The 27,028-nt window shown below is 43.3% G+C and overlaps 1 protein-coding gene across 1 annotated transcript; it reads left to right on the top strand.

Moving 5' to 3' along the window:
• Positions 1 to 276: 276 nt before the first annotated feature.
• Positions 277 to 20,457, top strand: nelfb (negative elongation factor complex member B). The gene is made up of 13 exons (XM_056290414.1): positions 277 to 426; positions 802 to 962; positions 1,212 to 1,311; positions 2,120 to 2,350; positions 2,766 to 2,951; positions 4,648 to 4,760; positions 4,864 to 4,966; positions 5,089 to 5,184; positions 12,225 to 12,367; positions 12,775 to 12,881; positions 13,135 to 13,276; positions 18,773 to 18,881; positions 19,898 to 20,457. The coding sequence occupies exons 1-13, from the start codon at positions 325 to 327 to the stop codon at positions 20,054 to 20,056; spliced, it is 1,752 nt and encodes a 583-aa protein (XP_056146389.1). The 5' UTR covers positions 277 to 324; the 3' UTR covers positions 20,057 to 20,457.
• The last annotated feature ends 6,571 nt before the right edge of the window (positions 20,458 to 27,028 follow it).

The raw sequence follows: 27,028 nt of genomic DNA, 5'->3' as shown, positions 1-27,028 counted from the left end.
CTTAAGCATTTTGTAGAGAGAATTAATCTTTCCGGGTCGCTGCAGAGATGTTGCTCGTGCATTCCTGCAGTCACACGCTCGGTCCGATCCTCGTTCCAACGTTTGCGTTAGCGCGTGCTAGGCGGAACTACTACACCACTGCTCTGGTTCCTTACGAACTGTTTACGACGTGGCACGCAAACCCAGGAAGTGAGCGTTGACAGCGGTTAGGCTATTTGTTGCCGCTTGTCACACATCTGCCTTATACTGTGTGTGTGTCAGAGTATCGCATCATCCGTTTTTGCGTCTTTTTACGCGACTTTCATGCCATAGTCTGTAATAAAGATGTTTGCCGGGCTGCCTGAATTGGGAATTTCCAACGGCGAGGATCTCAAAGAGACTCTGACGAACTGCACGGAGCCCCTGAAAGCCATCGACCAGTTCCAGGTAGCTGCTGGGGAGGGTTCACCATCTATCTCTTCATGCTTTGCCAGTTTAAGGTTGTGTTGCAAATGTGGTTTTATGAATGTCACTACTCACCGTGGAAGAATGTGTATCACGTTAGGTTATTTAACCTGAGTTGGCGGTAAACTTTAATTGAATCTATCTTTAGCTGTATTTTGTTGTTGTTATATCGCGATATTACCGTGATTTTACATTTAATCTTTCAGTTAACAGGATAGCTAGACAATGCAATTATAATCGATGGAAGGCCCGACGTGAATGTCAAGAGCAGCAACCAAATTACCTATTATCTATAAGGAAGAGATATGACTAAGAAGTCAGTCAATTAATCCACCCCTTTTTTATTTTGGGTTGCAGACTGAAAATGGCATTCTGTTGCCAACCCTGCAGTCTGCTCTACCTTTTCTGGACCTCCACGGAACCCCCCGGCTGGAGTTTCACCAATCCGTCTTTGATGAGCTACGAGAGAAGTTGATGGAGCGAGTTGCTATAATTGCAGAGGGCAAGGATGACGACAGGTGCATTATTTGTTCCTTCTCATAATGGCTAGAAAAGGATTCATTCGCATTTTCAAATGTTAACAAAGTCACCAGTGAAAATTAATTGGAAAATTAACTGTCAACAAGGAGACTTAATTATTTCCTAAACTTGCCAACATCCTGACACCGCCAACAGGTGCACACACACCTTAAAGCCTTGGAGTGGTGTTTTCAAATCAATCCACGCCTGACACTGAAATGTTTTGTGTTCCTCATATCCATCCCCAGATATGGAAAGCTTGAAGAGCTGCTGGAGAAGAGCTTTCCACTGGTTAAGATGCCGTCCATTCAGCCAGTGGTAATGCAGGTGCTCAAGCATCTGCCAAAGGCAAGTCCTCTTAGGCTTTTTCTTTCTTGTAGCAGCAACATATTCAGAAAAACATTGTTGTTAGATGTCGCTAACTGCCCCTTATGATTCTTTTTATCCTCTATTGAAAGCAAGAGGCACACTTGACTTGAAGACCCAGACCCAGTGAAAATAGAGTAATAAACACTCTTACGCTAAGTTACTATTTTAAGTGTGATAAAATGCAAACATGGATTCACAAAATTCACATTTCAGGCAAAATTTTTAATTTCATAGAAAGCACCAGTGCTCCTGATTTTGAGAGAAACAGTGAATGATGTGTCTGTGCTAGCACCGGACACTATAAACATGAATGTTTTTGCAATTCCAAGACTAAGGGGAGAGTCTCCACAAACATTCTTTGAGAAACCACGGGGTTAGAGAAAGATACATGAGCGATTATATGGTGGGCTCACTAACCACAACCTAACTTTTACCCTAAACTTAACCACGACACAAACTTAACCCTGAACTTAACAATTAGCTAACCCTAAACTTTACTACTGTAACTGTATTTGCTGTCACCACTAGGTGAAAATCAATTTTTTTTTGTCAAAAGTCTTGTTATTTGTCCATCACTAGCTGAGAATGAGAATCGGCAGTCTTCAATGGGCAATTTCGGAGACACAAACGTAGGCAAGCACAAACAAAAAACAAAGCCAGTTTCTTGGCAGAAAAGGGGATAGGACATGGGGAAATTTAACTTTGGTCGGGGTCTTTGAAGCTGAAGCTGGAGGCATAATTTATAGATCTTCTAGAGTTTTAACATCCACATGATGCCACCCTACAGGTGCCAGAGAAGAAGCTGAAGATGGTAATGGCTGACAAGGAGCTGTATAAGGTCTGTGCTGTTGAGGTAAAACGGCAGATCTGGCAAGATAACCAGGCTCTGTTTGGGGATGAAGTCTCTCCCCTGCTCAAGCAGTATATAGTGGAGAAGGAAGCGGCTCTTTTCAGCAGTGACCTCTCCATTCTTCATAACTTCTTCAGCCCTTCTCCCAAAACGAGACGCCAAGGAGAGGTGGGCCAAGTCATTAATGTTACAGTAGTAAAAGTATTGACTGATTGCATTTAGGGTCCTGAACAGATTTGGAATATTACTGAAAAGAGTTTTGATTTTTCCAAATTTGAAAAGTTTTCAACTTTTATTGATAGCATTGAAAAATTGTTGTCATTCCAAAACACACATGACTTCACATCTTCTGAAGATGTAACGCTACTGTCATTTTTTAAGGGAATATTTTTGATGTCTTTTTGCACTACAGCAATCAAGTTAACGATGGTGTGATGTCCTACTACAATCAGCATACTTTATAATGAACATCAAATCAAATGAAGGCTTTAAATGTACACCTGATGGTGGGGATTTGAAATGGAAACTAGATGGGGGAACACTTGAAGATGCTGTCTGTAATCATTTCCTTTTGCCTGTTTAGGTGGTCCTAAAGCTAACCCAGATGATAGGGAAAAATGTAAAACTGTATGACATGGTGCTGCAATTTTTACGGACGCTCTTCCTGCGTACCCGTAACGTCCACTACTGCACGCTGAGAGCAGAGCTGCTCATGTCCCTCCATGACCTGGACATCAGCGAGATCTGCTCTGTAGACCCCTGTCATAAGGTATGCCCTTTCAGGACTCCTTAAGGAATCATTGATATGAAGCCGTTTTAATGTCGTGTGTAAACACCTTTTCAAATCGTCACTTTTATATAACTTTGTAGCTTAAAATTCAAACTTTACATAATTATTTTTCATTTGAGTAGAGGAACTACTTGGAATTAAAAGCGAAAAAAGGCTTTTCATTTCTGATGACATTTAAAAAAGGAAATCTGAAACACCTTGGTCTTTTGAATGTGCAAACCCATCACAAAGTTTTAATTTTTTTGTTCATAGTGATTGTCAGTTCCCAGAGATAAGTGTGGCCAACGAAGAGCTAGCTCAAGACCTTTTAAATCTTATTGTTTAAAAGGTTTTAGAAAAAAATATATAGAGAAATATCAAAGGCCTTAAAGAGTAACAAAACCCTAGCTCATTTTATTGAGTCTGCTGATATCTACAGGTTAAAAACCATGTAAAGGTAAAAGCATGGCAGGCTGGTCTTAATACTCTGTGATGTTAGCATAGCAGGATAAACACAGCTGCAGATAATAACATGGATCTGTTGGATTTAGTTGTACCAAGCACACCTATCAGCATTGACAGGAAGAGCCAGCGCTAACAGTTGTTAATAGTACTGTCAGTGCTGGTTCTCTGAACACCTACATCCACCAGATCCATTATTAATGTTATTATCTGCAGTTGTGTTTATCCTGCTGTGCCAACATCACACAGGCTCAATCTCCACCCTAAGCACTAAACCCTCACAGACTTTAACTGATGTCACCTACATGGTTAGCGTAAACACGTGAGTGTACATGGGTGCAAGGGCTCGTAATGGTATAAACGGGAGAAAGGGGACAGCGTTTTGTGACATCACACGTTACCTTGGTGACACCAGCTGTTGCCACCGGGATCTACAATGTTTCTAACAATCTTAGCTTTAGGAATGTTTGTTACGTGTTATTTTTGCATTCTTCACAACCGAGGCACATGAATGACAGACTGCCTGATTTTACCATTTGATTAATTGCAGTTTGTTGTTCGTTTTCTTTTCTATATTATGAATAATATAGAAATGTTGGCGTTCAAAACAACTGAAAAGTGAAAGTATATTTCCCCACACATGCACATTGTGTGATTCAGAATATTTACATGTAAATTTCTTCTTACCATCTCTTTCCATGATGTGTTCTCTTATGCACCATTAGTTTACATTTTTCACGTGCTTGTGATTTACTGTCATCCCGTTTTAACGTCGCAACGCAATGAATTGTGGATTATTCCCTCAGCCACAGTCTGTAGGACTGCAGACTTATAGTAAATGCTCATTAAAGGCTTAAAAAAATCCTTGAGCAAGCCCTCATGTGCTTGCTGGTCACCTTATTAATTTAACAAATATCACGCATATTCTCTACAATTCTGGGTTGTGGGATAGAGTGGTAAGATCATCTGGTTCTGCCGTCCTTATGCAAGGAGACCTACTCTATCTTCTCAACTCATCACCCAGAGATTAAGGTCTTTACTGTAAATCTCAATGGATTGAAATGAAAGATGTGCACACCACCACAACTAAGGTATTTTAGTTAGCATCTTTAATACTTTGTCAGGAATGAGTGGACTTTATTGTGGTCTTATTAAATGGGTTTTATGTCTGGCCTCAAGGCATTATAAAGCGGAAGGTCTTTATTGTATTTCAATCCCTTTTGCATTGTGATAGTTCACTTGGTGCTTGGATGCCTGCATCCGTGAGAAGTTTGTGGATGCCAAACGAGCCAGGGAGCTGCAGGGGTTTCTCGATGGGGTGAAGAAAGGACAAGAGCAAGTGCTTGGGTAAGAGGCTAAAAGAGCTTAGTAGCTCTTTTGTGGAACTGTGGGAATTCACAGTCACTGACTGCTGTGGTGACCAAAACCCACTGAGTTTGTTTGCTTTCAGAGACCTATCCATGATCCTGTGTGACCCTTTTGCTTGTAATACCCTGGTCCTGAGTACGGTTAGAAACCTGCAAGAGCTGCTCAGTCAGGATACGTTACCCAGGGTGAGGATACCATCACAGGCCAACATAAACAGTTTTACTTGGCATTAGCTGGTGGGGAGGAATGAGTTTGGATATTTTGTAACCAAATTTCTTTCAAACTGTTGTTTATCATTGGTCACCAGGAGAGTCCAGACTTGATGTTGCTCCTGAGAATGTTGTCTTTGGGACAAGGGGCTTGGGATATGATAGACAGCCAAGTCTTTAAAGAGCCTCGCTTGGTAAGCATTTCACTCAATTTTCTTCAAGTAGTCTGGAACAGGTTTTGCACCTGTGCTCTTTTTAATGAATTTGCTGCCTATATTCCTTCATGCACATACATTCATCCCTGATTCAGGCATTACCACAGTGTCCTGCTGTTTCTCACTGTCAAGTCCATTTTATTTATGTAGCCCAATATCACAAATTACAAATTTGCCTCTGGGTGCTTTACAGCAACACAACATCCTGTCCTTAGACCCTCCCATCGGATAAGGAACAACTCCCTAAAAAAAAAAAAAAAAAAAAAAAAAAACCTTTAACAGGAAAAAAAAAATACGAAGAAACCTCAGGGAGAGCAACAGAGGAGGGATCTCTCTCCCAAGATGGACAATGTGCAATGGATGTTGTGTCTACACAATTTACAGATTACAACACTGAAAGAGGATAATGGAATTGTAAAATATACGAAGAATATGATGAGGATGCCAAGTAGTGTCCAGACGCCACTGGAACAGCCCAGGACCTGAGTCACATGACCACCATCACCATGTAGACCAAAAAAACAAAAACAAAAAACCCCACATTGGTCACACGTCTGGGTATAACATTGAAAGGATATAACATTGAAACAGGATAACAAAACTATATGACTTTATAAGATATATATAAAAAGAAAATGTGATGAGGGGGATGCCAAGCAGTGTCCAGGTGGTGACTACCATCACCATGGAGACCTGGGAGGAGGACAGACTGCACGTGCACACAAGGGAGACTCACATTACACCATTCACACACACACACACACAATAAGAGAAAGGAAAAGACATCATTCAGAGAGAGAAAAGATGTGTGAGAGAAGAAAACAGTTTGCAATAGTCAATAACCTATACTGTGTAATCTTGTTGGCAGAACAGTGGTTGGTAAATTCATTGAGACAGGAACCAACCCTCCATGCAGTACAGGTTGTGAATCACTCAACTAAAGGCAACTAATTGTAGGCTAAGGCAAAAAGATGCGTTTTAAGTTTGGATATAAAGGACTCGACAGACCCTGATTGTCTGATGACAGCAGGCAGGTTATTCCACAAGAACAGGGCCCGATAGGAATAGGCCCTGCCACCAGCTGACTTCTTTTTGACTTTGGGTACACACAGGAGCCCTGTATTTTCAGAGTGAAGAGCTTGAGATGGAATGTACGGTTTAAGGAGATCAGACGGGTATGATGGGGCAAGCCCATTTAGGATTTTATAAGTCAGCAGAAGCGCCTTGAAGTCTGATCTAACATGGATAGGAAGCCAATGAAAGGAGGCAAGAAATGGTGTAATATGGTCAAATTTTGTAGTTTTAGTTAGCATTCTAGCTGCAGCATTTTGAACCATCTGACGACTTTTAGTACTAGCATGTGGCAGACCTGAAAACAAAAGTCTGGATGAAACAAATGCATGTATTAGAGTCTTTGCGTCAGCCATGGACAGGAAAGACCAAATTTTAGCTTTTATCTAGTAAGTGATAAAAGGCAGTCTTGGTGATTTCTTTAATGTGCTTATCATAGGAAAGTCTTGTATCAAATGTAACACCAAGATTTTTGGCTACCACACTTTGTGATTTCATAAAGTGTGGTAAAGTGTAGTTTGTGAAATCACAAGGTGTGATTTTCACCGGGAGTAACGAAGAAGGACAGGATTAGGAACGATTATATTAGAGGGACCGCGCAGGTTGGACGGTTTGGAGACAAAGCAAGAGAGGCAAGATTGAGATGGTTTGGACATGTTTGGAGGAGAGATGCTGGGTATATTGGGAGAAGGATACTGAACATGAAGCTGCCAGGAAAGAGGAAAAGAGGAAGGCCAAAGAGGAGGTTTATGGATGTGGTGAGGGAAGACATGCAGGTGGCTGGTGTGACAGAGGAAGACGCAGAAGACAGGAAGAAATGGAAATGGATGATCCGCTGTGGCGACCCCTAACAGGAGCAGTCGAAAGTAGTAGTAGTAGACACTTTGTGAAATCACAGGTTGTTGATTGTTACCGTTACTTGATCAATTTGGTGTCTTTGTCGAGCACAGGGGTGCCCACAATTTTTTGACTCGTGAGCTACTTTTAAAATGACCAGGTCAAAATGATTTACTCATATTAAAAATAATAATAAAAATACTCAATACATGTTTTACATATATATGAACATTTATATGCGATGTGTGTATTTATATACATGTTGTGTTACATATACAGTATTGCAATGGATTTGCATTTATATTGAACCTTACACAAGCAGTAATCATGCCAAGCATTTGCTACTACACTATGTTGAAATTGCATCACTGCATGAACATTTACAGCTGTGTTAAATAGATTTGTGATCTCTACCTCTCTACTCTGATGATGACCTGCACTGGAGGGAGTCAGACAGGGTTGTATAGTTCGGACAGTAACTGCTGGTAGCCAGCCTCAAGCAGGCCTCCAAATGATCATCTGTCATGGTGGAACGGTATTTGGACTTGATAATCTTCACGTGAGAAAAGGCTGACTCACACAAATAAGTAGAGCCGAATAATGCCGTCAAGGAGGTTGCGCATTTCCTCATGTTTGGGTACTTGTCCTCTGTAAGTAAGTTCCAAAACTCTCCATGCGCCCTGGACTTAAGCTGAATGTCAGCCTGTACTGTCAGCATCTCATCCTCCACTGCAGACGAGTTCAGGTGAAACAGTGTTGCCATTTTTGAGGCGAGGGAATCCACCTCTGTATCTTCCCCAAATGGGTAGCACATAAATGTAGCGATTGGCTTGAGCAAAGCAAAGTCTTGAAACCGTTTGTCAAAGTCTGACCGGATATTTTCAATCTGCTCTGTGTAGCGTGCACTGTCAAGCATATCAATAGCTCCAATAACGATGGGCGCGGCCATAACATCGGTACACAAAAGAGCCAGGCATATCTATGGCTCTGTTAGCGACGGGCATTGGTAAACATCTGATCACAAAGAGCCACGCATATCAATAGCTCTGACAACGACTCCTAGAGGATAAATACTGAGTCTCATCACCAGCCAGTCAGACTAGCTTGGTCTAGTCAGAAAGGCACAAACTGAGGAAGCCTCTTGGATGAGAGGCGAAACGTTTTCACGGATATATACCAAGTCCAGTTGCACTTGATTCAACTCCTTTGGATGACTGTCAAGTTGCGCACACGCCCTTCCTCGCTTCTCCAGCTCTGCTGCGAGGTTTCGAGAAGTTTCCCAAATCACGATGCTGCAACTTTGAGGACAGAAGTTGCATTTTCCGTTTGAAAGCATTAACTGAGCTGATCATGTTTACCACGCTTTTGTCTTTTCCTTGCAGCTCTAAATTAAGCTCGTTCAACATGTTGGTTAAATCAGTTAAAAACGCCAAGTCTAGCAGCCACTGATTGTCATTAATTTGCTTGTGTTCCGCATGTTTAGTGATAAGGAGAAACTTCTTAATCTCCGGACAGAGCTCTCGAAAACTCTGCAAGAATCTCCCTCTACTAAGCCATCTCACGTCAGTGTGTAGCAAGAGGTCAGAGTAGTTACAGTCGGCCTCTTTCAAATGTGTACGAAACAACCGTCTTTGAAGAGACCTTGCTCGAATAGAACAGGCGATTTTGGTTGCCACATCCATGATCTCTTTCATGTTTAGCATTTTTGCGCGTAATGCTTGTTGGTGTATTATGCAATGGTAATTAAGGAAGTCAGGGAAAGCATCGTCCTCCCTGCACTTGGCAATAAATCCATTCGAGCGGCCCATCATAGCAGGGCACCGTCCGTGGTGATTTACACCAGTTTACACACTGGGAGCTGGATTTTATCCACAAAGTTTTTGAAGATCTGAAAAATTTCCTCTCCCCGCATGTGTTCCTTCATGGGTAGTATTGTTAACAACTCCTCTTTTGCGGTCATATCTTGAAACACCATCCCAATGAAAATGCACAATTGGGCCGTATCATTTATGTCCGTAGACTCGTCCAATTGTAGTGAGAAACACTCGCAGTCCACGATGTCCCTCCAAAGCTGCTGTGTCAAATCATCGCCCATCATTTCACAGTGCCTTGTGACGAAATTTCTTGATAACTGGAGAGCTTTGATTGAAGATGTTATTTCTGATTTGTTTTTAAAGTCCTGAAACAACGAATCTGCTGCCTCAAGGAAGGCCTCTTTCATCATCTGTCCATCTTGGAAGGCCGTCTTATGCTTAATGATGGAGTGACTCACATGTGCTTCGGTGGCTGCCTTTGCCTTTGAATTCGGCTGCGCGAAAAGTGACTGCTGCACGATTAACTGCGATTTTAGTTCCCTCACCTTTCTCTTTCTCAGCTCGCTTTTCGGAGGGAAGTCATTGTCATAGTTTTTATGAACAGTTCGAAAGTGCCTCTCCACATTTCCTTTTTTTGGGATAGCAATGCTAGACTGACAGATGAGACAAACGCATTTGGAATAAGACATGGTGAAAAAAAAGTCCTCCTCCCATTCGACATGGAAATGGCACGTTTTTTGTTTCTTGCTAGGTCTGGCTCCCCCACTCATTTTTGTTTTGTTTCACTTTTTAGTAAAGTTTTTTTTAGAGAGTTGAACTAGCTAGCTCGATGCACTTCTGCATTAGCTCACGTTGTGGGCATGTGAACTTCAAGGTACGTTAGAGAAGGGCTCTGGTTGTTATGGTAACCTAATGTAACAAAGTTTTAGGTTCTGCTCTAGACTCTTTGGTTTTAGGCAACAGCAGACTGGCCGTCCTTTACGTCAATCAAAAGGCAAATGCCAAATGGAGGACAGATGATAGGCTATTGTCTTGAAAAAAAATGTTTTTTTTGGAATGTCATGGAGATCTACCAGCACTGCCTTCGCGATCTACTGGTCGATCGCGATCGACGTAGTGGGCACCCCTGGTCTAGCAGGTACAATCACCAGCATCTCAGTTTTATCTGAATTTAAAAGTAGAAAGTTTAGTGACATCCAGTTTTTCACAGCAGTCAAACCAGCCTCTAAATTAGTCATTTGAGTACAGTCATCAGCCCTTGTAGGCACATACAGCTGAGTATCATCAGCATAGCAATGGAAATTTACTGCATGATTGCGTATGATTTGGCCAAGAGATGAAATATAAAGTGAGAAAAGTAGAAGGCCAAGAACTGAGCCCTGAGGTACACAATATTTAATGCCAGAGAATTTTGATATAATATTACTATAGCAGGCACAATGTGTTATTCCAGATAAGTAGGACTTAAGCCAAGAGAGAGCTAAGCCAGAAACACCAAAATTACAATTTAATCTGTCTAATAGTATACAGTGAGCAGTGGTGCCAAAGGCTGCACTGAGGTCCAGTAGTAAAAGCACAGAAGCGGAATCAAGTCCATAGCTAGCAGAAGATTTTTTTGTTTTATTTTAGATTTTTTAGATTTCACTTAGGGTTTTTGTTTTACTTTTTATTCAGAGTAGTTACTATATTTTACTTAGTCAGGAGCAGCCTAGGGTTCTGCCTGGAACCAGCCCAGGTGCAACATGACCGTAGACTGTGTGTAATTTATATTTCTTGCCATTGAATAGGCCAGATTGATTTTTATAGCTGTTGTCATAGTTTAGGTCAGATTGTTATTTATTGATGTTTCAGGTCAGTTTACTATTTATATTGTTAGTGAACAGATGAAATCCATATTCATTATGCTGTTTTCATATAGGCCAGATTGCTATTTATATCCATTGTTTTAAATAGATCAGATTGTACTTATAACTTTTGAGATTGGTTTTCTGATGTATTGTCATGTTTTTATTTTGTCTTGATTGTTCTTTGTCTGCCTGTTCAATAGTTTTCTTATGTATTTTTATGTTTTTACTCCTGTATTAATTGTTGCTTGTTTGCCTACTCAGGGAGTTCAGATGCAAATTAGCTGCCGGCTAACTCTGGGGCAGTTGTAAAATTGTGCATTGTCCCTGTCAAATAAACGATAAGCTAAACTAAACTAAGGTCGTTCACCACTCTGGTCAGAGCAGTTTCAGTGGAGTGACAGGCACTGAAAGCCGATTGAAAAGGTTCATATAGATAGTTTTCTTCTATATGGGTCGAAAGTTGTTGATACACAATTCTCTCTAGTACTTTAGAAAAGAATGGAAGATTAGAGACTGGTCGATAGTTATTAAGAGACCTAGATCAAGGTGTGTTTTTTTAAGTAGAGTTTTAACCACAGCTGTCTTAAAACAGCTGGGAACAGTGCCAGTAGTAAGTGATAAATTAACAATGTCCAGCATTGTAGGTCCCACAAAAGACCAGAGGTCTTTAAAACGTTTTGCTGGTAAGGGGTCAAGTAGGCAAGTAGTTGGTTTAGAAGCTGACACAAGCTTAGTCAAAGCATCATGAGAGAGTCTCAACAGTTGTGATAACAGGGACCATCAGTGACTCATTGTATAGATATGAACTTGGTAAGACAGGATCTGCAGGAGTAGCTGGAGTTGAAGAACTAATTTTGTTTAAGATCTCATCAACCTTATTGCAGAAAAGGTCAAGAAACTCATGGGCCTTGAATGGTGAGCAGCTAACAGACGGCTGCTTTTTAGTAAGTTTAGATACAGTGGCAAAGAGAAATCTGGGGTTATGTTTATTAATATTGATTAAGTGAGAGAGATACACTGCTTTTGCAGCAGATAAAGCATGCTTGTATTTCAGTAAACACTCATGCCACGACAGGTTAATAAAAAAAAACTTCCAATTTTGATTTTCACCATTTACGTTCCGGTCTCCTGCAGGCCGCTTAAGAGCACATTTCTCACCGTTAAACCAGGGTGTAGGCCTCTTTTAGTCACCTAGCTCTGGTAGTGAGAGGTATACCTGAATCCAGGAGACTAGAGAGGGCCACATTTAAGTCACTAGTGAGATTTCCAACAGAGTCAGTCTCTACAGTGAAAGGAGCCAAGACTTCAGGCAGCTGTTGGCCAAATGTTTCTCACTGACCGTCTCTGTTTGAGCAATGGGGGGTTTAGAATGTCACTCGGGGGAACTTGAAATGCAGTCATTGTTGGAGAGAGGCTCTCGATGACCCCCTTCATTTATCTACTCCCTTAGGATTTAGAAGTGGTGACTCGTTTCCTTCCTGCCATGATGTCAGTCGTGGTGGATGACTACACCTTCACTGTGGAGCAAAAGTTGCCCAGTGAGGAGAAGAGCTCTCTCTCCTACCCTACCGCCCTACCCGATGCCTTTTGCAGGTAACCACTCCATCCTGTGCTACTGACCTATTAGTACATGAGATTTTAAATTGAGAGTATAATAAACCTTATTCGAAAAACATTTTTTCGTACATGAAATGCAGTTCAAAGTGCTTTAAGAAAGCAAATTAAACTACCACCAGCTGAAATAGTACAAATAAGTCATTATAAAAGTTTTAAAATCAATAATAGACAATTAAAATAAACAATTAGAGAGCATATAAGATACAAGTAAAATATTGCAAGTAAAATCTGAAAGTAATTGAGAGCAGTAAATGCAGTCTTAATTAAAAGCTAAATTAAAAAGTCAGGGTTGTGGGTCATATTCCACTTCAGTATCACTGGGGTGATGACATATATTATTCAGTTCTGACTTGAGTTGAGCGAGTTTTGTCTCTCCACCCCAGGTACCTGCAAGAGAACAGGGTGGCCTGTGAGATGGGCCTCTACTACATCCTCCACATTGCTAAACAGAGGAACAAGAATGCTTTACAAAGGCTGCTGCCTGCACTGGGTAAGTGTTGTATTTATATACTGCGTTGTGCATCTCCTAACTATGGAAAGCAGGGAAACACTACTGCCAAAGTAAGAAGCTGCCTTTCTTTTGTAGCTCAAAGCACGACGCTAACGTCACCCTGCTAAAAATGTATGCACTTGTGGTATTATTGTAAGGTGTCGTAGATCAGGCATATGGTAAAGGAGTAAATATTAATTTGCCAGGGCAAGACACCCCAAAGTAACTTTTTGTGCCTCTTACTGACATGTAGTGGAAACCCACAATGACATGGCCTTCGGGGACATCTTCCTACACCTACTGACTGGACACCTTACCTTGCTCTCTGATGAATTTGGGTCAGAGGAGTTCTGCTCTGTTGTCTTTGATGGCTTCCTCCTCACTTCCTTCGCCAGGTGGGTTGCTTCCTGTTTAGGCGAAAGTTTCCAGACTGGAAGTGTTGCTGCATACAGGAAGTAGATGTAATTTGTAATGGTGCCTTCATTTGATTGTATTTTTGTGTGATTTAAGATCGGTTGCTTGGAAAGTATGTTGGGCTTGTTAGTGATGGTCACTGAAGCCTGTTTTGTGCTAATTTAAGGCTCCCATGCGCTGTGATTTTGGCGGTCTTGGCGCGTTCATCGTATTTCACATTGGCGAGATAAAGGTCACTGTACAAGTTGACTTTAGATTACTGTCAAATCGTGAGAACGGCGCCAATACGAGCCGACAGCCATGTCAGCTGACAGCAACCCAATCGTGCCCACTGCAGAAAGGCGACCCGGTCCCCGGGGCATTCCAGTGTGTGCTCACAAAAAAACAAAACAAAAAACATGCAGTTGCATTAGCAATGGCAATTTTTGCCTTCAGCAACCCGTGAGCATGCACACTAGCACACACGTACACACATACACACACACACAGAAAGAGAGAATGTACCGAGAAGTGTGACGCTTTTGTTAAAAATATCATTTTCTACCATACATGGTACACCAGGTCACACACCAGCATGATGTTGTAACAATAGTTTTCATCGTCATGTCCACTGCCACTCTGCACAACCACAGCGAGCGTTTTCTCACACTGCTAGAATTTGGTTGGAGCTTCTGGCTCAGTGGATCGGCACTCTTATCAGGTCTCCTTTACACTAGGAACGACCAAGGCAGTCATTTTGACGGTTTTGGATTTTCAAAGTTTAATAACTTTGCGGGGGGAAAAAAGATACAGACCTGCTGCTCCCTGAATGCTCCTAAAATTGCACATATTTGCATTAAAATGAGTTTTACATCAATTGCACACAAAAAAAAGGTATAAGATCTCCCTAAAACGACCATGAGCAGTCAAAATGACTGGTCGTAATTTGCGTGTCATAGTGTGCGTCATGTCACTATTTATGATGTGTGATGATCGTGTCATTTCCTTCGTGAAGTTCGTTGCTCCGTCGTAGAAACACGCTAGCATCCTCCAGTGCAGACAAATAGTCTAAACTTGATTTTTGATTATGTCCAACATGTCTGGTTACAGACGCACCATGACTACCACCGAGGCGTTGCAGTATTTACAGGCGTTGGACAGCGGCCATTTTAAATTGTTTGAAAAACAGTATTTTAAGTGTCAGTTAGTTTCATAACAGATATACTAGCATATGTAATGCATTAATATCTCAGTTGGGTATTTATCTTGACAGAATATAGAGTTTCAAAACTGGCCGTCACTGACCACCCATGGTCATTTCAGGTAGGAGTGAAATCCTGGTCGTTCTGTTAACTCTGTGGTACTGAATGACATATATATATATATATATATACACACATACACACACACACACACACACACATATATATATATATATATATATACACTACCGTTCAAAAGTTTGGGATCACCCAAACAATTTTGTGTTTTCCATGAAAAGTCACACTTATTCACCACCATATGTTGTGAAATGAATAGAAAATAGAGTCAAGACATTGACAAGGTTAGAAATAATGATTTGTATTTGAAATAAGATTTTTTTTACATCAAACTTTGCTTTCGTCAAAGAATCCTCCATTTGCAGCAATTACAGCATTGCAGACCTTTGGCATTCTAGCTGTTAATTTGTTGAGGTAATCTGGAGAAATTGCACCCCACGCTTCCAGAAGCAGCTCCCACAAGTTGGATTGGTTGGATGGGCACTTCTTGCGTACCATACGGTCAAGCTGCTCCCACAACAGCTCAATGGGGTTCAGATCTGGTGACTGCGCTGGCCACTCCATTACCGATAGAATACCAGCTGCCTGCTTCTGCTCTAAATAGTTCTTGCACAATTTGGAGGTGTGTTTAGGGTCATTGTCCTGTTGTAGGATGAAATTGGCTCCAATCAAGCGCTGTCCACTGGGTATGGCATGGCGTTGCAAAATGGAGTGATAGCCTTCCTTATTCAGAATCCCTTTTACCCTGTACAAATCTCCCACCTTACCAGCACCAAAGCAACCCCAGACCATCACATTACCTCCACCATGCTTAACAGATGGCGTCAGGCATTCTTCCAGCATCTTTTCATTTGTTCTGCGTCTCACAAACGTTCTTCTTTGTGATCCAAACACCTCAAACTTGGATTCATCCGTCCACAACACTTTTTTCCAGTCTTCCTCTGTCCAATGTCTGTGTTCTTTTGCCCATCTTAATCTTTTTCTTTTATTGGTCAGTCTCAGATATGGCTTTTTCTTTGCCACTCTGCCCTGAAGCCCAGAATCCCGCAGCCGCCTCTTCACTGTAGATGTTGACACTGGTGTTTTGCGGGTACTATTTAATGAAGATGCCAGTTGGGGACCTGTGAGGCGTCTGTTTCTCAAACTAGAGACTCTAATGTACTTATCTTCTTGCTCAGTTGTGCAACGCGGCCTCCCACTTCTTTTTCTACTCTGGTTAGAGCCTGTTTGTGCTGTCCTCTGAAGGGAGTAGTACACACCGGTGTAGGAAATCTTCAATTTCTTAGCAATTTCTCGCATGGAATAGCCTTCATTTCTAAGAACAAGAATAGACTGTCGAGTTTCAGATGAAAGTTCTCTTTTTCTGGCCATTTTGAGCGTTTAATTGACCCCACAAATGTGATGCTCCAGAAACTCAATCTGCTCAAAGGAAGGTCAGTTTTGTAGCTTCTGTAACGAGCTAAACTGTTTTCGGATGTGTGAACATGATTGCACAAGGGTTTTCTAATCATCAATTAGCCTTCTGAGCCAATGAGCAAACACATTGTACCATTAGAACACTGGAGTGATAGTTGCTTGAAATGGGCCTCTATACACCTATGTAGATATTGCACCAAAAACCAGACATTTGCAGCTAGAATAGTCATTTACCACATTAGCAATGTATAGAGTGTATTTCTTTAAAGTTAAGACTAGTTTAAAGTTATTTTCATTGAACAGTACAGTGCTTTTCCTTCAAAAATATGGACATTTCAATGTGATCCCAAACTTTTGAACGGTAGTGTATATATATATACACTCACCGGCCACTTTATTAGGCACACCTGTCCAACTGCTCGTTAATGCAAATTTATAATCAGCCAATCACATGGCAGCAACTCAATGCATTTAGGCATGTAGACATGGTCAAGACAATCTGCTGCAGTTCAAACCGAGCATCAGAATGGGGAAGAAAGGTGATTTAAGTGACTTTGAACGTGGCATGGTTGTTGGTGCCAGGCGGGCTGGTCTGAGTATTTCAGAAACTGCTGATCTACTGGGATTTTCACGCACAACCATCTCTAGGGTTTACAGAGAATGGTCCGAAAAAGAGAAAATATCCCGTGAGCGGCAGTTCTGTGGGTGAAAATGCCTTGTTGATGCCAGAGGTCAGAGGAGAATGGCCAGACTGGTTCGAGCTGACAGAAAGGCAACAGTAACTCAAATAACCACTCATTACAACCGAGGTATGCAGAAGAGCATCTCTGAACGCACAACACGTCGAACCTTGAGGCAGATGGGCAACAGCAGCAGAAGACCACACCGGGTGCCACTCCTGTCAGCTAAGAACAGGAAACTGAGACTACAATTCGCACAGGCTCACCAAAATTGGACAATAGAAGATTGGAAAAACGTTGCCTGGTCTGATGAGTCTCGATTTCTGCTGCGACATTCGGATGGTAGGGTCAGAATTTGGCGTCAACAACATGAAAGCATGGATCCATCCTGCCTTGTATCAACGGTTCAGGCTGGTGGTGGTGGTGTAATGGTGTGGGGGATATTTTCTTGGCACACTTTGGGCCCCTTAGTACCAATTGAGCATCGTGTCAATGCCACAGCCTACCTGAGTATTGTTGCTGACCATGTCCATCCCTTTATGACCACAGTGTTCCCATCTTCTGATGGCTACTTCCAGCAGGATAACGCGCCATGTCATAAAGCTCGAATCATCTCAGACTGGTTTCTTGAACATGACAATGAGTTCACTGTACTCAAATGGCCTCCACAGTCACCAGATCTCAATCCAATAGAGCACCTTTGGGATGTGGTGGACCAGGAGATTCGCATCATGGATGTGCAGCCGACAAATCTGCTGCAACTGCGTGATGCTATCATGTCAATATGGACCAAACTCTCTGAGGAATGTTTCCAGTACCTTGTTGAATCTATGCCACGAAGGATTAAGGCAGTTCTGAAGGCAAAAGGGGGTCCAACCAGGTACTAGCAAGGTGTACCTAATAAAGTGGCCAGTGAGTGTGTGTGTGTGTATATATATATATATATATATATACGTCCTACCTTTGTTCGTGACGGAATATTTGCCCGCCACTTGAAACTCCGTCCGAGATGGTGCCAAGTTGGCTAAAATCTCAGTGAAATCACTATTCCGATTTTAATAATAGTCAGAGCGCCCCATTTAAACTGGGCAGCAGATGGCGCCACTAGTTGATTTTTTTGCGGAGGGGGGTCAGCCTTCAATAAAATATTGTCAAGCATCATTAATAATTGTACGGATATAAACTTCACCGATCACCTCGGTGTAGAAGGAACCACTTCTTGTTGTCTTTTCAAAAGCAGGAAGCTGACAGTACAGACACACGTATGTCCGTTTCTTTGTGTTCATTATAAATATTTTTTGAATAGAAGTAAAATCAAATTTGATTTGGCACTACATTTTGCAGTTGACGCAGTACATCCAAACCATCTGTGAGAGCAGGAAGTCATTCAGCACAACCATCCCATAGCATTCAGTATAGCCATGTACTTAGAGACCGGTGCACATTTAGCAAGAACAACATATTTGTGGAAGTGCAAAATAAATAATTTTTAACTTGATAGAAAGAATGGATTGTGACTGTTTTCCCCATGGAACATATCAGCACATGTCTGAAAAAAGTTTAAAAAAAAAAAGATGTTAATAAACAAGTTATTGACAACACCTGTACCTTTTAAGGAGCTTACCACCACACCTGAAAAACCATGAGGAAAGACTGATGGTGTATAATCCAGCTGTGTTGCTTGTCAGCTCTTCAGTCCCCTGGAGGTGTACTTCATCCACCCCTGTGCATAAGCCATAAAACAAAATCTTAAATTGTTTAAAAACCATTGGGCTTGTCCTCAGCTTGTTCTGACTGTCTGAAATGTTCCACGATCAATCGATCAGTCAATCGTCGATCAATCAATCAAGTTGCATTTTATATAGCACTTTTCTAGCTGCAACAGCCACTCGAAGTGCTTTACAATTAATTAATTCACACAAATACACTCACACGCCATAACGATGATATGAAAAGTAACGAATAACTCATCCGATGATCGGCCATACTGATAATCGGCCATACCGATAATGATGAGACGGTAGGTTAGGTCAGACTTTCCAAACAAGGAATGATGAAGTGTTTGTATTGGCTCACGTTTTAATTAACGTGCCTTTTGTCAATTTTCTTAAATGTGTTGCAGTAAAGAGAACGTCCACAGACACACTCTGCGTATGTTACTGCACCTTCACCACAAGGTGCTGCCGTCATACATGGAGACCTTGATGAAAACTCTGGAACCTCCGAAACAGGTGGGCTCACATCATTATATTAACGCCATTGTTCTGTATCGCAGGTTAACTCTTCTTTATAGTCAGTTTCAGACAGTTTGCATTTTACACAGACTCCACAGCCATTGGTGGATTACAAAAATCCCATCCGCCAGTGTCTCCGGTAGCTGTCCACCTTTTGTCTCGTTTTCAGCACAAAACTAAAGATGTTTTTGTCCAAGGTTGATTATCTACCAAAGTGTCTGGGTGAGGAAATGCATTTACAGGCTGTAGCCTTCGTTGTGCAGCATTCCTCTTGTGGCTGATAATTTCTTACCCATCATACTGTGCGGTGATTTCTAGTAGGTGGGTAGGGGGGAGGGGGATATCTCTGAATTCATGTGCCTTCCCTCTCAGACTCTATGTATGTGACTTATGCAGTGGTATTGTACACAGTAAGCTTCTTTTTATTTTGGATTCCCCCCCCTTTTTTTTCTCCCCAATTGCATTTGGCCAATTACCCTACTCTTCTGAGCCATCCCGGTCACTGCTCCATCCCCTCTGCCGACCCAGGGAGGGCTGCAGACTACCACATGCCTCCTCCGATATATGTGGCAGTCGCCAGCCACTTCTTTTCACCTGACAGTGAGGACTTTCATCAGGGGGACGTAGCGCATGGGAGGATCACGCTATTCCCCCCGGTTCCCCCTCCCCCCCGAACAGGCACCCCGACTGACCAGAGGAGGCGCTAGTGCAGTGACCAGGACACATACCCACGTCCGGCTTCCCACCCGCAGACACGGCCAATTGTGTCTGTAGGGATGCCCGACCAAGCCGGAGTAACATGGGGATTCGAACCAGCGATCCCCGTGTTGGTAGGCAACAGAATAGACTGCTACGCTACCCAGACTCCCCTCTCTTAGTACTTTTATGAGTACTTTTATTTTCCACTTGTGTGTAGAGCCAGCATTATGATGTGTATACGTACTTTTCATACATGACAAGTAAGCTTGGAACTACTGACGCATGTCTGTGTTTGTGCTCGGCCGGTGCAACAGAGCAGTGACCCGGTGAAGGAGCTGTACAGCCAGCTGACCGAGAAGCTTGAGGCGCAGAAGAAGAGCCCACCGCAGCCAGATGAAGCGCCGACCCTGGACCTTGGGCTCCACCCGGTGACGGTCCCCACCACGGCCTCCACCCCCACCACACCTCTCTGAGAGAGGTGGCGGGCTGGACTGGGGCGAGGACAAGCTTGGAGGTGAAGCCCATCAGGGACTCAGACTCTACATGGAGCTACACATTTGGCTCTCACGGCGTTTTTTTTTTTTTTTTTTTTTTTTAATTCAACACAGAATCTTCTAGTTTTTCATTTCTTGTGTGGTTTCTTGTCAGGGGTGAGTTTGTGTAGGTGTGTTTCCTCGGGGTCTCCCAGCTGTTGACGGTGTACCCCGGTGGCCGACCATCAAGTCCCCTGAAAGGGAGTCGTGACTTTTTTATATCTTGTCTCGCGTTGTTGTCTAGATCTATTTTCATATGTCACTGTGGTAGCTTGAATTTGTGCGTCTTCGGTCATATTTGAAATGTGTCCGAGGTGTAAAAGACCTGTAAATAAATGATTGTCTAGAAAAAGAAATGGTGTGCTGTTCTGATGCAGTATGGTGCTATAAACCAGTGTCTCTCAACCCAGTCCTCAGGGACCCCCTATCCTGCAGATTTTCATTGTAACCCTGCATAGGTAGCCCTGCCTGTACTTACTCAACCAATTGTCTCATAGCACTAAATTATGCAAGGTGTGCAACATCTGACAAAATTCATTGCTGATTGGTTGAATAACTACAAACAGGTACCTATTCAGGGTTGCAAAGAAAATCTGCAGAATAGGGGTTCCTTGAGGACTGGGTTGAGAAACACTGCTATAAACTCTTGTGTGAGGGGGGTCTTTTGTGCAGGGAGAAACTCCAGCTTGCAGTAGACTTGAATAGAAGCAGTGATATTTCACAAGTGAAGAAAAGTTGTGTTCCCTGAGAGGCTTTTAAACGGTATAAGGCTCTTGGACAATACATTTCATTAGCTGCTGAGTTTTTGGAAGGGGTTGTGGTTTAATGTCATGTTGGTCAGAAGTTGTCTGTTGGAGTCCTTTGTGGATTCTTTGTGATCCGGACAGTCTGGACCAAGTTCACAGCTCTGGTCATGTTACTTTTTTTAGTCCATGCGGGGTCCATGACAGGCCTAGAACTACATATCCCATCCTCACTAGAATTTTCCAGTCCAGAAATGGAAAAGGCTATTGTTACACAAGCAACCACTTAAAAAATAGTAGTTCTGACTATATTGGGTCAACAAAGATTGAGGCGGTTGTCAGTGCTTACCTCTTTCCATGTCTCCTTCTTGGTTCTTCGATCAACGCCTCATTGAAATGCCTGAAAATGTGAGCTGTGCTGGTCCTGGACTGATATGTGGGCTGTCTGTTCCTGGTAGGTTCTGTAAAATGTGTCATTAAAACAAGTAAATTTCTTTGACAAACACCGGTTTGTTTAAATTCAGTCGTCGGTATGGATGCAGTCCATTTATGTCCACACCTGGTTCTGGTTGTATCGGGGATCAGGAAAATGTATTTGTCATTTCATTCCGTGCACCTGCATGGAATGAAATATAGTCGGCCCATGTGGAACTGTAGGCATCACTGACTTCAATCTGGAACACACGAGTGAGGGTGGGATTCATGAAGAGGTTTGGAGGGAGAAGGTGAGTCAAGTTATAATCCATCCATCCAGCCATCCATCCATTATCTTAAGCTGCTTATCCGAATTCGGGTCACAGGGATGCTGGAGCCTATCCCAGCAGTCATTGGGTGGCAGGTGCCAGGTGGGGAGACACCCTGCACAGGCCGCCAGACCATCACAGGGCCGACACATTCATACCTAGGGACAATTTAGTATGGCCGATTCACCTGACCTACATGTCTTTGGACTGTGAGGAAACCAGAGCCCCTGGAGGAAACCCACGCAGACACGGGGAGAACATGCAAACTCCACACAGAGGACGACCTGGGATGACCCCCAAGGTTGGACTACCCCGGGGTTCGAACCCAGGACCTTCTTGCTGTGAGGCGACCGCGCTAACCACTGCACCACCGTGCTGCCCAAGTTATAATCTGTTAATCGAATCCTAAGAATGGATGTTTGTGATGTTTTGCGGTGCCTGTTGTCCAGACCGGGAGAAGCACACAGTCAGCCAAACTGCAGCACCGCTCGGGGCAGGTGGGTGAAGGGCCTTTAAACCTATGATTCTGATACAGGCAACCCTCCGGTTGGTGGCCCAGGCCTGACCAGGATTACCCAGCCTGTCCTGGGATTCAGACCAGCAACCCTCCAGCTACCGGATCAATTGTCTTACTGCTGGCTTATCTACCACCCCTGGTGGTTAAAGTTGAATTGGATGCATATGAGCAGCACGATGGCGCAGTGGTTAGCATGGTCGCCTCACAGCAAGAAGGTCCTGGGTTCGAGCCCCAGGATAGTCCAACCTTGGGGGTCGTCCCGGGTCATCCTCTGTGTGGAGTTTGCATGTTCTCCCCATGTCTGTGTGGGTTTCCTCCGGGTGCTCCGTTTTCCTCCCACAGTCCAAAGACATGTAGGTCAGGTGATCTGGTCATACTAAAATTGTCCCTGGGTGTGAACGTGTGTGTGTGTGTGTGTGGGCTCTGTGATGGCCTGGCGGTCTGTCCAGGGTGTCTCCCCACCTGCAGTCCAGTAACTGCTGAGATAGGCTCCAGTATCCCCGTGACCCTGAAAGCAGGATAATCGGTTTGGATAATGGGTGGATGGATGGATGGATGGATGGATGGATGGATGGATGGATGCATATGAGCTAAGAATGACTCCACTGTCATCTGAGCTGAGTTGTTCCTACTTTACCTTTTGCAAGGAACTGTGGTCTCTTTTTGCCATAGGTCAATGCTCTCTATGATGGCCCCATCTCTCAAGCTATCCATATCTCTCTCTGAGCTGCAGTAGTGATGTGCCCTGGCACTGGTTGCTTGACAGCAACCAAAACTCTACACAGGATAGCAGGTTATAGCAGCTGTAGTCCTCAGTGTTACGCCTTGTATTGTATTTATAATATACGTTTGGAATATGTAGACCATCACAGATGTGATGTTTGCTTTGAGATTCTGCTTAGAACCACACAGTCACTGGCATACATGCAAAATATCAACAAATGTAAAGAAGAGCATGATTGGGATGACACAATATTGGGTCGGGAATGCGCCGACCAGCTGGCTGAGGTCTTCCCAACTATATTTAACCTCTCACTGTCCCAATCCATAGTCCCGGCATGCTTTAAGACCACCTCTATCATTCCTGTCCCCAAGAAACCAACATCCACATGTCTGAATGACTACTGACCCATAGCACTCATCCCTATTGCCATGAAGTGCTACGAGAGACTGGTTCTGGCTCACATCAAAAACATTATCCCCCCCACACTCGACCCACATCAGTTCACCTACCGTCCCAAAAGGTCTACTGAGGATGCCATTGCCACTGCCCTGCACTTTGTTCTGTCCCACCTTGAACTTAACAACACATACATCCGGATGCTGTATATAGATTATAGCTCTGCCTTCAACACTATCATCCCTGCCAAACTAACCACCAAACTCCTCTCCCTTGGCCTCAACCCCTCCCTCTGTAACTGGACCCTGGACTTCCTGACCAACAGACCTCAGTCTGTTAGGTTAGGTGACCACACCTCCTCCACCCTGACCCTCAGCACAGGTGCCCCTCAAGGCTGTGTTCTGAGCCCCCTCCTTTTCTCTCTCTTTACTCACGACTGCCTGCCAACCCACCCTTCAAATGTTATAGTTAAGTTTGCAGATGACACCACAGTCATTGGCCGTATCACCAACAATGATGAGACGGCCTACAGGGACGAGCTTCAGCACCTCACATCATGGTGTACTACCAACAATCTTGTCCTCAATGTGCAGAACACTAAGGAGCTGATTGTGGACTTCAGGAGGTCTAGAAGCTGCAGCCACTCCCCCATACACATCAATGGGGTGGAAGTGGAGCGTGTCTCCAGCTTTAAATTCCTTGGAGTCCACATCAGCGAGGAACTTTCCTGGATGTCAAACACTCAGGCCCTTGTGAAAAAGGCCCAAAAATGCCTGCATTTCCTGAGGAGGCTGAGGAGCGCCCGTCTATCCCCCCAAATTCTCACCAACTTCTACCACTGCACCATAGAGAGCATCCTGACCATCTGCATCTCAGTGTGGTACAGTAACTGCACATCAGTAGACCAGAAAGCTTTGCAGCGGGTCGCCAAGGCGGCCCAGCATATCACCGGTACCCAGCTCCCAGCCATAAAAGACATTTATCACAAAAGCTGCCTTCGAAGGGGTCTGAGCATCAGCAGAGATCCCACCCACCCCAACCATGGACTGTTCTCCCCCCTGCGCTCTGGGAGGCGCTACAGGAGCCTCAGAGCCCGCACTACCAGGCTCAAAAACAGCTTCTTTCCCCAAGCTGTTGCCCACCTGAACCTGGCTACCCACTGAATGTCTGTGGATATGTTTAAATATTTTGTACTCCAGCTCTCTTTTAACTTATTTTGAGCTTTTGGTCTTCATGTGTGTATATCTTATACTGTGTTTGCTGTGTTTGTCTGTGTCTGTCTTGCGCTGTTTGGTGAAGCCACAGCCCTCATTTCATTTTTAACATGTGCCTGCCTGCACATTGTTTTTAATGACAATAAATTGAATTGAATTGAATTGAATTATTTCAGCTGGGTTACAACTGTCTTTAAATCAAGTCAAGTCAGTTTTATTTGCGTAGCCACAACATCCTGTCCTTAGATCCTCACATCGGATAAGGAACAACTCCCTAATAAACACTTTAACAGAGAGAAAAACAGGGAGAAACCTCAGGGGGAGCAACAGAGGAGGGATCTCTCTCCCAAGACGGACAACGTGCAATGGATGTTGTGTTTACACAATTTGCACAATATGACACTGAAAGAGGATAACACAATTATAATGGCATTATACATTTACGAAGTCTATGATGAGGAGGATGCCAAGCAGTGTCCAGATGCCACCGGAACAGCCCAGGACCTGAGCCACGTGACCACCATCACCATGTTAAAAAAAAATTAGTCACACATCTGATTCATAAAAGGATACAACATTGAAACAGGATAACAAAATTATATGGATTGATAAGATATATAACAAGAAAATGTGATGAGAGGGGGATGCCAAGCAGCTTCCAGGTGGTGACCACCATCACCATGGAGACTTTACTGTTTCACGTGGCTGCAGGTTGCAGCTGTGGAAGGCATGAATTATCCCTGCTGCTCTTTGCATGCTGTACTTCATACAAGCGTGCTTTCTCTGCAGGCGGCACGGTGGCGCGGTGGTTAGTACGGTCGCCTCACAGTAAGAAGGTCCTGCGTTCAAGCCTCGGTGTAGTCCAACCTTGGGGGTCGTCCTGGGTCGTCCTCTGTGTGGAGTTTGCATGTTCTCCCCGTGTCTGCGTGGGTTTCCTCTGGGGGCTTCGGTTTCCTCCCACAGCCCAAAGACATGTAGGGCAGGTGAATCAGCCGTACTAAATTGTCCCCAAGTATGAATGTGTGTGTGTGTGTGTGGGGGGGGGGGGTATCCTATGATGAACGGCGGCCTGTCCAGTGGGTCTCCCCGCCTGCTGCCCAATGACTGCTGGGATAGGCTCCAGCATCCCCGTGACCCTGAGAGCAGGATAAGCGGTTTGGAAAATGGGTGGATGGATGGATGACAGGTGCAGTTTAACGTCGTGCCCAGGGCATGGATGATGTTTGCTTACTTTTAAACTTTGACTATGACCTATGCCATGTTTAACTTTAGTCTGTGTTGATTAGATAGATGCTTAAAGTTCATGTGTAGCAGACCAATGTTATAAAGTCTCTTCTCCGTGTGAACAAATAAAGGCCTCTTGTAACTGTTGGTTGATAGCAGAGAAATGTGTGGGAAGCTCACCGAGTGTTCAGTACACTCGTCAGTACACAATAATGTGAGAAGTGGCCTTGGTGGGATGAGAGCTGGAAGACATGAGATAAGGAGGAGAAGAAAAGACGACTGCTCTATAAGAGAGACTGTACTGTACTGATCAACACGTATGTGGAAGGAAAACTTGCTCTCATAATGACATATTATATAACCCATATGTTATCATTTAAACGTTGTAAGTGTACAGTCATTTATGTTAAAGTAAGTAATCATTTACTTTTGTTTTTAGACGTATAGCAAATGTGGAATTAATGGTGACCCTAAAGGGCACCTGGGCTACACTTTAGAAGAGTAAAGCCACCATTAAAGTTTCAGGAAACCAACACATGGGAGACCTAACCCACTACGGCCACTAGATGGCAACATGTGGAACACTGTCCTGATAGAAAATAATGGTGGAGTAACATGGTGTGAAAAAATTTACATGTAATTGAAATACATGAGCTTTAACTTATGGGTTTAAACTGTTTTTGAGTGTGGTGAGCGTGATAAAGCCAAAGTTTCATCATGCACAGGTGTTGATCTGCACAGATCCAGTACAGGTGCAGATATCACCATTCTTTAAAAGACATTGAGGGTAACCACAAAAAAAAGGAGGGGGGGGGGCTCAAGTGATATTACACCATTATGTAACTTTCACATCCAAGCAAGCCTGTATTTGATACTCCTCCAAAATAAAAGCTCAAATAAAAACGTTCAAAATGTCACATCTGCATCACAACAAACCTTGTAAACTGATGTCCAGAAACTGGAGCAGCTGTTCACTCTGGATGTTTAGTGTGTCATAACAGGAGTTTGGTTTGCAGATTCTTTTTTTAAATTTTAGAATATTTTTTTAATTAAAACAACTAATTACATTTAATTTAGATTTAATTAACTTAATTACTTTAATTAAAACTTAACTCCAAAGTAACGGGGAGTGCAGTTCCAAAGTAACGGGGAGTGCAGTAGAGAGGTGAAAAAGAGAGTGCAGGCAGGTTGGAGTGGGTGGAGAAGTGTGTCAGGAGTGATTTGCGACAGAAGGGTACCAGCAAGAGTTAAAGGGAAAGTTTACAAGATGGTTGTGAGACCAGCTATGTTATATGGTTTGGAGACAGTGGCACTGACGAAAAGACAGGAGGCGGAGCTGGAGGTGGCAGAG

This window comes from Lampris incognitus, chromosome 1 (genome assembly GCF_029633865.1).
Source record: "Lampris incognitus isolate fLamInc1 chromosome 1, fLamInc1.hap2, whole genome shotgun sequence".
Lineage (NCBI taxonomy): Eukaryota > Metazoa > Chordata > Actinopteri > Lampriformes > Lampridae > Lampris > Lampris incognitus.
Note: the sequence above shows the minus strand (reverse complement) of the source record. Positions and strands in the feature narration are given on the sequence as shown.